General features: G+C 53.2%; 1 protein-coding gene across 1 annotated transcript in view; it reads left to right on the forward strand.

The window, feature by feature from the left end:
- The window catches only part of SIPA1L3 (signal induced proliferation associated 1 like 3), a 218,799-nt gene extending 209,937 nt beyond the window's left edge, over positions 1-8,862 (forward strand). The window contains 4 exon segments of the mRNA XM_033127388.1: positions 1,003-1,146; positions 4,304-4,439; positions 6,161-6,242; positions 7,409-8,862. Of these exon segments, the coding sequence (XP_032983279.1) occupies positions 1,003-1,146; positions 4,304-4,439; positions 6,161-6,242; positions 7,409-7,552 (506 nt within the window). The 3' untranslated portion in view covers positions 7,553-8,862.
- The last annotated feature ends 2,708 nt before the right edge of the window (positions 8,863-11,570 follow it).

Raw genomic sequence — 11,570 nt, forward strand, 5'->3', positions numbered from 1 at the left:
CCCGAACCCACCAGGTCTTCCCACGGTGACCCTGCCACGTCTAAACACTGCCCAGGCAATGACGACCCAAATACCATCTGTAGCCTGGCACTCTCTCCACTCCAGACTCCGGTGCCCCACCCACTGGCTCCTTGTGGGTATCTAATGGCATCTCACAGTCCAGGCGTCCAGAAGCAAACTTCTGATCCCACTCCCAGTCTCCCCCATCTCTGCCAGCTCCAAAATCTTGACATCATTCTGGACCCTCCTCTCTCCTACCCACATCCACTCTCAGGAAATACTGTTGGTTCCACTTACAAACTAGAGCTAAGATCTGCCCACTTGGTCCTGTCCACCCTTACCTCCCTCCTGGACCATCGCAGCAGCCTCCTCACTGCCTCCCGGCTCCCCACGTCCCCTCCACAGTCTGTCTTCTGAGCAAAGCCAGGGGACCCTGTGAATACTGCATCGGGTCACGTCCCTCCATGCTCAGAGCCCACATGACTTTGTCACAGGAAGAGACAAAGTCCTCATCGCAGCCCACAAGGCCCCATGAAGTCCAGCCCTGTCACCTCTGACTTCACCTCCCACTCTCCCTCTCCCTCTGTCCCAGCCACATGGGCTGCTTCAATGTTCCCTAAACCTACAGGCACGTTCTGCCTAGGGGATTTTGCACTGGCTGTTCCATCTGCCCAGAATGCTCTTCCTCCAGGTACCTCCTAGATCACTCCCTCTCCTTCTTCAGAGCTTTGTGCAAATGCCATCCTCTCAGCAAGACCTTCCCCTAGCACCCCGTTTAAAATTGTACCCACATAACTATCTGACACTCCTACTCACCCTTACCCCACTGGATGTTTTCCTGCCATTTATCGTGTACTATAGGATTTATTTAATTGTATATCATGGTTTAACAATTACATAATGTTGTGTAATTATAGATAAAGTATAACAATGTATTAATTTCTTTGTCTCTCCCAAGTTGTCATTCTCACCTGTCTCCCCATCTCCACCCTCCCCACCCAGCCAACATGTCGGCTTCGGAGCTCTCGCTGGCTGAGGGGCGGGATCGGCCACTGCGGCGCCTGGATCCCGGGATGATGCCACTGCCCGACACGGCCGCTGGTCTCGAGTGGTCCAGCCTGGTCAACGCGGCCAAGGCCTACGAAGGTAGGCACCCTCCACCCAACGCCGCCAGCTCCTACCCCTAAAGGATTAATGGAGAGCCTTGGGACTTTGAAGGGGGTGCACACTCAGCTTCCAGAATCTGGAAGGTTCACACCCTTCCCTGTCACTTGCTCTCTATGTAGTCCTGAGCAAGTGTCTTCATCTCTCTGATCCCGTTACCTTATCTACAAGTCAGGGACGTGACTGTGCCCACAGCCCGGGGCTGCAGTGAGGATTATATGAAACACTGTAAAACACATCAAGCATAGAATGAGCCCTCAGCAGCTGATACTTTATGTTATTATTATAGGGCAAAATTGTAGCAATCCAGATTGTGTTTAGATTTGCTTTGGCTGCAAATGGCAGAACATCCAAATTAACAATGATTTAAACACACAAGGTTTTGCGCAGGTAAAGATTCTTGGGGTGGGCGGCCTGGGGCTAGTATGGCCCTTCCACAAACGAGTGAGGGTACAGGCCTCTCACCCTGGCAGTGAGGCCGCTGGGGTTCTGGCCATGACGTCCAGCTCTGACCAGCAGCAGAGAGAAGGGCACATCCTTCCCTTTGAGGACATTTCCCAAAGCCTCACTCCTCCTACGCTTACTTCCGTTGGCCAGAGTGTCACATAGCCACACCTAGCTGCAGGGCAGGCTGGGAAATGAGGCCATGTGTGCCCAGCTGAAATTTGGGATTTGTTATTACAAAGAAAGGGAAATCAGATCATGAGGGACAGCTAGCAATCTCTGCCATTTCCTTCCCATGTGACCTTGGGCAAGCAACTTTCCAGTTCCAAGTCTCCGTTTCCTCATCTGTAAAATGGGACTCATGGTGATCCCCAACAGACATGAACATATTCTTCCAGCTCATTTTTTCATCCTTTAGGCCACAGCTCTTTGCTGTCGTCCTCCTGGAAGCCTTCCCTGGTATCCCCTAGTCTGGATCTGGCCCCTCCTCTGGGCTACCCCAACCTGACCCCTCTGTCTGTACCCCCATCCCTTGCCGTGGCCACTCTGGGCCGTCGCTGTCTAATGGTGTGTATCTCTCCCCACTGGGCCAGAAGGGCAGGGCCCAGGGTCGTCAGCACTGGTGCCCAGTAGAGGCCTGGCACAGAGCCATTAAACCAGACCCATATAGTACACATCCTTCATTTTTCCACACTTGAGCCAGTCCACATGTGGCAGGTGGCCCTGGAGGAAACTCCCTTCCTCGTTTACCTCCATTCGCTTGCTTCCATCCTATCCTGTAGCCTCTCCTGACCACAGGATGGAATCAGTCAGACCTCTGGGGTAGGGCGGGGAAGGCAGAGTGGTCAGAGCATATGAGGCCCGGCCTCTGGTCTACCCCAGCTTTACACTTGGGAAACACTGGGGAATGGCTGCCAGGCAGTGGCCCAACGCTGAAATGGTCATGACCCTCCAGAGACCTAACAAGCTTCGTGGGGAAGAGGGTTGCTCAGTGGTACTTCCTGAAAGAGAGAAAACTCTGTAGCCACAGTGATATTACAGAGCATCTCTTCTGGTGTCCACAGTGAGGTATTAGGATTCTCATTTGGAGACGAGGAAACAGGCTCAGCCGCCGCAGAGTAACTTCGCCAAATTGTACACTTTCAATATGTGCAGTTCGTTGCCTATCGGTGAAACCTCAGTTAAACCTCAGGCTGTTTCTAAGAAGTAAAGGAGAGGAGTAATCAGGGGTGTAAAAAAGCAAACGGTGGCAGGGAAGGAAGCAGAGTGTGTGGAAAATGGTTGAAAGTGGCGATAGGTTCATAAGAACTCATGGCGCTGTTTTCTCCGCTTTGGGGCATGTGTGAAATTGTTGATCGAAAAAGATTTTCAAAGAGCATAGATGCTAAATCCAGGATAGAAAGAGTATTATTTGTTTCTCTCTCCCTTGAATTGTGTGTAACAGCTATAAAAGATATTATGTAGAGAACTGGGGAAATTTCAAGATGTCTGTTTATTAGACAGTCCTCCTGTATAAGTGTTGAATTTCTCAAGTGTGACAGTGGTTGTGATTCTGTAGGAGAGTGTCCTGATGTTTTGGAGAAATGTAGGGAACTGCCATGAAGATGGCCATCTCAAATGGTGGGGGAAAATGTGCACACATGCAGAAGAGGGGGGAGGGGTGGCGGGTTAGCCCAGTTGTTTCTTAGAGCGTGATGCTGGTAGCACCAAAGTTGCCAGTTCGATCCCCACATTGGGCCACTATGAGCTGCACCCTCCTTAAAAAAAAAAAAAAATCAGAACGGGGGGAGAAAAAGAGGAAGTAAATGTGGCAAAATGTAAACAGCTGATGATGTAAGGGAGGGGTACTCGGGTTTTTCCTGTGCTCTTTGAGCAGAGCAGTGTGCAGTTGATCAGGAACCGCCTTTGCCAGGTGGCAGTATATGTCCAGCACGTGCTAACTCTGCTCCTGGCATGGCATACCCTCGGGGCACACCCTCGGGGCACACACGCAGGCCCACCTCCTGGGTTTTCACACCCCGCCCTCATATTCCTTTGTCTGGCCACATGTTCCAGGGCTCTCTGAACCGGCCCCTCTCTGGTGCCTTGGGGTTGTCGCCAATTCTTGGCTTTACAGAAAGATCCCCTGACAGTCCTGTTTAAAAATGCAGAGCAAGTGTCTGGGGGTCCCAGGAATGTTTGCTTTCACCGGCAGCCCCTGTGATTTCTTTTCTCTCTTCAGCGTACGTGATATTCTCTATGTCACGTTTCCTTCTGCTTTTGTAATTTCACAGACATTCTCAGAACTAGAGTGTAATGAACCCTTGTGTACTTGTCACCCAGCTTCAACCCCTCTACTTTAGGCCATTTTTTTCCTGCCACTTAGTTGTTGACAAAAGCAAGTCATTTATGCTGAGACTGGGCCCTGTTCTGAATTGGGTTGTTTACCTCCTCACACTGTTATTTAACTTGTTTCTCTGTCCCTTGAATTGTGTCTAAACTGGTCATTGGGTCTAGAGGTTTGCTCAGAATCACGATGGGATTTTGTTGTGTCCTTATTTGGTTGAGTTTTTTTGGCAAGAATTCATGCACAATGCCTGCGTGATCTAACAAGTGTGATTGGGGATGTGGAGGTTTGGGCGGGAGGTTTGCAGGGAGAGGTGTCGTGTGAGGAGCTAGGAGCCCTGCCGACCCCTCTCCCCTCTCTGTCCGCCAGTGCAAAGAGCTGTCTCGCTCTTCTCTCTCAACGACCCAGCTCTCAGCCCGGACATGCCACCTGCACACAGTCCTGTCCACAGCCACCTGAGCCTGGAGAGGGGGCCCCCGACCCCCAGGACCACCCCGACCATGAGGTGAGGTTCCCCCGGGAACACCCAGGGCCCGGCAACCTGAGTCCCTGCAGGCAGCAGGCCTGTGTCGTGAAAGAGACACCAGATGACAGGCAGCTGTGCAGGTCACCCAGCACCCCCTCTGCAGTAGCTGGGGAGTCCCCTAATCTCACAGATTTGGAGTCATCTACGCACTGGGCCCAGCAGCGACCACGGCAGAGTCCTCGTGCACAGGTGGACACGGCACTGTAGTCAGCACGCTCACAACTGTTTTACTTCCAACTTTGAAAACTGCTAAGTAGAGCACCCATTGTCCCCTGTCTGCCCCGGGTCTCCTCCTCCACATACTCCTAAATGATGCGACTCTTCACCTGAAACTCCCCTCTCACCTTTGGCCTAGCAGGTCCCTACTGGGCTGCTTGGGGACCTGGGGGTGACTGAAACAGGAACCTTGCCCTCATGAGGCTTCCTGGGGGTGGGAGGAGGACAGGGAGACAGACATGTCTCATTTGTCGTCTCACATTTAGTGGAACATCTTAGACTGCACTGTCTTGGCAGAAAATAAAAAGAGGGAGAGAGAATGGAAATGGCACGTTTGCAAGTCCATGGGTGTAAATAGTGCGTTTCACACCGTGTGCATACCAGCCCGTGCGGGGCAATATGTAAGCAGTTGTGCACTGGACTTTATGGGTGGTATAAGCGATTTTTCAGGGTAATGTTGACTTTCTTGTTTGCATCACACACTGGCTTTAGGATTCAGCCGCCCCCAAAATGTGACCCCACTGTAATTACAAGAACTAGGCAGTTACAGAGGGTGCCACCACTTAGAGGGTAGAAAATGGCAGGACCTGTGGCTTCTGGGCAAACTCCTAGATTCCCTTTGCCCCTGAACTGCCTCCTCCCCACCTGCCTCGTTCTTCCCCCTGCAGCTGCAGGTCCCCCAAGGTCCAGGACCAGGGAGGGAGGACAGGTGTGGGAAGGGTGGGAGAGCCGAGTCCTCTCCCCTTCTTGGGCTGAGACCCCAGTCTCCCTTGGCCGCTACACCCCACAGGATATGCCTCCCACTGTGCCCAGTGAAGCCTTCTGCAGGAAGGGCTGCCCGCTCTCCTCTGCAGAGGCAAGGCAGGCCCCGCGCTGGGGAATCTGCACAGAGGAAGGAGCCACAGGCTGGGGTCCTGGGTGCAGTGTCCCTGCCTGAGCCTGGGTGTCCCCTCTGTCCAGTGGGTAATGACGGGGTGACCTCCCAGGCTGTGTTGGGCCGCGAGCTCTGGTAGATTGAGACCACACGCTGTGCAGGGTGGGCTCTCAGTGACAGGCGGGCTGTCACTGCCCTTGTCGGTCTCGTTATTAGTCCTGTCCACAAGGTCAATCCATCCACTAACGTGCCTCAGGTTCCAGAACAGTGAACAGGCCTGCCGGGTGCTTCGTGGATGTCTGCGGGCTGGGTTCTTTGTCTCGTGCCACATGCACACGTGGGAGGAGTTTCTCCCTAAGCACACACATGGTGCGTCCTCCGGGGAGGGCCGCTTCAGGGCGGGCGCACACAGCCTTCCACAGGCCCGGCGCTCCCACGGCCCCCATCCCATCCGTGCAGTGCCCTCGCGGGTGGAGCGTGCCGGGAGGAGGGCTGGCTTCTGGCTTCCCCCAGAGCTTCTCCTCCAGGCCCCCTAGGGACTGCAGCAAGAACAGGACTCCCCAGAACCTCAGGGAGGAGAGGGGCCTGACCCTGTCCCCTGTCTGTCCAGCGAAGAGCTGCCCCTGGATCTGACCGGCAAGGTGTACCAGCTAGAAGTGATGCTAAAGCAGCTGCACACAGACCTGCAGAAGGTAAGGCCGCCAGGCAGCGCCTCCACATTGCACTTCCCTCACACTCGGGGGACAGCAAGGCTGAGGCTCCTATCCCCCCGACCCCTCCTACCCTGGGGGAGGCCACCCAGTTTTGAGGACAGTCTCAAGTGAAGAGTAAACAGGAACACTACCGAAGGCTGGTGAGCACACAGAGAAACTGTCCCCTGATCTTGGAGGAAGAATAAATTGGCCTAACCTTTTTGGGGGGCAGTTGGACAATATTTGTCAAAAATGTCATTGTGTACCATGTTGACCCAGCAATTCCACTTGTGGGAATTTGTCCTACAGAATTTCAAGCAGGGACACAAAGAGATCCATGAGCGAGGGCATTCATTGCTGCACTGTTAGCAATAAAACATTGGAGCCAGTGCAGCTGTCCCTGCACAGGAGAATGGTGACATAAATGACAGGTCACCTATACAGTGGGATACTCTGCAGCCAGTTAAAATAATCACAGAAATATATGTGTTTGCTGATATACAAAAGAAGTCCAATATCCTAAGTAAGCAAAAAAGGTGCAGAACTGTTTCCTACAACATAATCATACTTTAAAAATAATGTTTAACATCCAGGGGTCACAGGACTGTGTCACAGGTGACCGTCTAAAGTATTTGTTGCATTTATCTCCAGGGTGTGGGACAGTGTGGAGACAAAGGGCGGAGGAGAATTATTTGTTGCTTTATGTACTTTGGGTAAAAGGCAAAAAGTGGTAGCATGTAATGTGTGAGTCTCGAGCACGGGGACCCGGGTTCACATCCCCCCCACCACTGAATGTGACCTTAGACGAGTCACCCCCTCTGGAGGTCATGTTACCCTGGAGGGGCATCTCAGGGGAGCCCGTGCAGGCAGCCCCACGTCCATATCCCCGCTCTCACTTGCTGTGCGGAGTTAGCTTTCCCCAAGTCCTGGGGTGGCTGTGAGGGTGACATATATGACCTCAGGGAAACCTCTCAAACACCCCGTTTAGAATTGAGGCAACTGGGGCCCAGAGAGATGAAGTGACTTGCCTGGGGTTACTCGGCTGTCAAGAAGCAGAGCTGGGCTTTGAGTGCTGGCAGCCCAGCTCTAAACCACGGCCGAGCCAGGGCTCCCAGGCCCGGGAGCGCGTGGCGGGGCCACCGCTGATGCCAGCCCCTATCCCGCAGGAGAAGCAGGACAAGGCGGTGCTGCAGTCAGAGGTGGCCAGCCTGCGGCAGAACAACCAGCGGCTGCAGGAGGAGTCGCAGGCCGCCAGCGAGCAGCTGCGCAAGTTTGCTGAGATCTTCTGCAGGGAGAAGAAGGAACTCTGAGGTGGGGAGGCCATCGCCCAACCCCTCCACCCAGCGGCTGGGGGCTCCTGCTCTCTTGTGTCCCTTAGTTTGGCTCCTGGTTGTAGGTGTGACCAAGATAATCCAGCCAGGGCCCCACTGCGTTCCCCATAGACACAGAAACTTGAGGGAGGCCTCCCCAGGGCTGTGAGTCGTGGTCCTCAAGCCCCAGTGGGCGGCATGGTCTCAGGCCTCCCTCTGGACTGCTCATCTCTGGTCCCTGGGGGCTGGGCCCTGCCCACACTGGCCCCAGGGGCCCATCCTGCAGGCCCCATCTAGTCTCTTCCTAGGACCAAGCCATCAGAAGCTGTAGGAAGGGAAGAGGGAGGGCAGGAGTGCGTCTCCAAACCCCACAGCTCCAGGAGTTCACAAACCAGGCTTCACAACAGAGCTGGGGCTTGTGGGGCCCCGTGCATAACATATCACAGTGGGAAACCAGTCCACTCTCCCCCATGCCCCAGAGAGGTCAGGGCCCGTGTGGAAACAGGCCAGGACTCTCTCAGTCCTTGGTGCACGAGCGCCAGGCGGCATGGACATCATCCCCTCCCAACCCCCATCCTTCCAAAAAGCAGCCAGGAGCACTTTCTTAGATCTTCACTTATTTTCTTGGGGGTCCCGAGATGGAGAAGGGAAACCCCAGCATCCAGAGTCACCTGCTTTGAGGGGGAAATTTTTGCACACCGTTTATACAGTCTTTTTCTATTAGCCCTCGTCCACCGGAGGCCACGGTGCCTGGGCCCCTCCTCCCTCCAGCTCCTGCCCTGCCAGGCCTGGCAGCACAACTGCCGCAGCCACGGCCTCTTCCAGGCACCAGGAGGGACTCCACGGAGCCCCCCAGGTCAAGGCTGGAGAGAAACAGCCTTCATCTCCTCTGCTTTTGTTTTCCCTTTGCAAGTCCCTGGGCCCATCATGCAGCCCCCACAGCGGGGGGCGGGTGGGTGACACCCCCACTGTTCCCCTGGAGCTTTTGCTGTGTGAACCCCCATGAGATGCTGGTTCTCTAAAGGCAATAAGGGGCAGCTTGCCAGGCAGCCGAGCCCGTGTGGTACTATGCTGTGCACCCAGGAAACAGTTTCTTTTTTTCCTTTAAAAACAAAAATATATATATACATATATATATATATATATTTATTTTTTCATGTAGAGTTGCGCCAGAACAAGTCTGTATGGCCACAATCTGTGGATTCCCCCAACCTCAAGCTGAGGATCAGACATGGCCTCCCCCACCCCAGGGCTGGCGCCTAGCGGGACTCAGAGGGACAAAGTCAGGGTGGGCAGGCTAGCGCCCTCCCTTTTTGGGAGGTACCAGGCAGGAGAGTTGGCGGGGCCTGGCTCAGAGCAGCAGCTCCGGGCTGGGAGCCAGCCCCAGGCAGCCCAGCCCTTTTCCAAAGACCCCCAACGCCTTCTCTTTGGGGCCAAAAACCTCAGGGAAGGGGGCACTGGGAGCTACCCAGGACACAGGCATTTGGGGAGCCAGAGAAAAGGAAACTGACTGTGGTGTCTCCCTGCAGTCGACCTCTGGCCCCTGGCAGCACTGCAGTCCTGCAAGAAAGCCCTCAGATCTGCCATCTGCTTGCCCTCACCCGTGTGTGGTGTGCGATGGGACTGCAAGGTGGGCCTGCTGGGTCCTCTGCCCTGGCCAACTACTGTGATGTCTCTGCCCCTCTTCCCAGATCCCCTTTCTGGAAGGGTTCTCCAGGTCACCCCAGCCCCCTTTCCTCAGACCCTAACCTGGAGCCCGCCCCTCCCCCACTATTTTAAGTTGTCACCTCATCTCTTCAGATCATTCTAATCATTTTGGGGACCTAATCGTGTACATTAAGTGTAAATTATGATTTTTGGTTTTGTTTTCTGTTATTTTTTAAGGATCTCTGCAAAACGAATCTATTTAATTTGAGGTTGGTGTTCTGATGGCTGGATATAGCAGGGGTTTTTTTCGTATGTTGATTTGTTTCATTTGGATTTTTTTATTCTTTATTGTCTTTTTTTTTTTTTCCTATCCCTGTCTTGAGATTTTCTGGCATGTTTCTGGAGGTTTCAAAGGAAATAAATGTTTCATAGAAGTGGTTTGTGTGTTCACTAGCTGGGCAGCTGCCTGGAGTCACTGACCAGAGGGTGTGGTCCAGGGTCAACCCCCTCCTCCTATGCCCCTTGTTCTAATCTCTCTCTCTCTCTCTCTCTTTTTCTCTTTCTCTCTCTCTCTCTCACACACACACACACACTCACACACATACACGCACGCACACGCACTTCCCTAAGCACCAGGGAACACCAGACTTGCAAGCTTCTTTTCCTTAAGATCCAGCACTTGGAATGTAAAATGTCCTTAAGTTAAAAAGGAGCTTCTGGGCGGCCGGTTAGCTCAGTTGGTTAGAGCAAGGTGCTTTTAACAACAAGGTTGCTGGTTCGATCCCCACATGGGCCACTGTGAGCTGTGCCTTCCACAACTAGATTGAAACAACTACTTCACTTGGAGCTGATGGGTCCTGGAAAAACACTTCAAAAAAAAAAAAAAAGAGGGAGCTTCTACCTCAGAAGTCACATACTGGAGGCCTGAAAGCCAGGCTCGGCCCACAGAGTTGTGTTGGTTTTGGAATTAGTGGTCAACTTTTAAAAATCTGGAGGTTGTACATAAAGCAAGCCAGATTTCCAGCTTGGGAAATCTGTCCTTTGCAGCAAGGCTCAGAACTAAGGGCCCTCGCCTCCTCTAGCTGGGCTGCTGCCCGAGACCACACCCAGCCCTGGCGCTGGCTTACCCTCCCACCCCTACCGGGCCACCAACGGTGGTTAGAGGTGGAAAGCTGCCCCAGTTAACAGACGAAGGGGAGCCCAGTGAGATGCAGGTGTTGAGGAAGGATACTGACCATTCCCTGTGACCTCAGCCCTGGCCCAAGCCTTCCTCTAGGGGCTCTTCTAGCTGGGAAGGGGTCTTAAACTTCTGGCCCCAGATCTGCAGCTGCCTTGGTGACCCAGAGATCAAACTGATTTTCCAAATCTCAAAATTCCACATGAAAATCCCAAGGTCTGGCCTTGTGCTGGCTCTGCCTGGATCTGAGACAGACCAGCCTCTTGACAGAGCTGGCCAGGGGACTGGGTCTTTCTGGCCCACCTCACCCATTTACCTGTCATTGAGTTTTCTATCTCTGAGCTAAAACCTGATGCTTCTCAGACTTAGACCCTCCCCCCCCAACCACCACACACAAAAAAATCTATTTTCAAAATGGTTCTATAGACTCTTTCCAGAGAAGGTGGACCAGTTATTTCCACATCTCCTAAAAATTATAGTGTTCCAGACACTCTCCCTGTCTCCGCCCTCCTTGAGGCCCCATCCTCAACCCGTGCTGTGCTGCCCTTCCCCCACCAGGAAACGTGGAACAAGCTGTTCTCACATCCTCTCCTGGCGCCTGTGACACACCAACTTCCAACACCCCACAACTCACACATGCACATGCCAGCCCTCAGTCTTCCCTGAACCGTGCCCTGCTCGTCCCTTCCCCATCTTGCCCCTTTTCAGCTTCTGTGCCTTGTCCCCGCAGGCACCCTCTTGGAGCCTCACCTAGTCGCCCCCCTCCCTATCTCTGGCTCTCTCCTCACCCAATCTTTCGGAATCCATTCATACCTTTGGCTCTGTACAGATTTTTCTATTGTCCCCTTAAATTCTTTGTTCTCTCCCCTGAATTCTCATCTTCCTGTGTCCCTGTCCTGAGATTTTGCCTCTCCCTGGATCCTAACTGTGTAGCTCTCCCCAAATGTGCCTCCCCTTACTTTTCTCCTAATTTATGTGCTCTGGTTCTCTGCCTCCCTCATTGAATCTTTCTTCTGCTTCCCTCTTCAAATCGCTGCCTACTTCTTCCTCCTGTCTCTCTCCGATGTGTCTATTTTTTATTAATATTATTTTCTCTCTCCCACTAAATCTCCATCTCTCTTCTGTTCCTTTCCACCTATAATTCCTGTGGCTGTCCTCACCTACATCTCTGTCCAGATCTTTTGCTTCCCTCTT

The sequence above is a fragment of the Rhinolophus ferrumequinum genome, chromosome 15, assembly GCF_004115265.2.
Source record: "Rhinolophus ferrumequinum isolate MPI-CBG mRhiFer1 chromosome 15, mRhiFer1_v1.p, whole genome shotgun sequence".
Classification (NCBI taxonomy): domain Eukaryota; kingdom Metazoa; phylum Chordata; class Mammalia; order Chiroptera; family Rhinolophidae; genus Rhinolophus; species Rhinolophus ferrumequinum.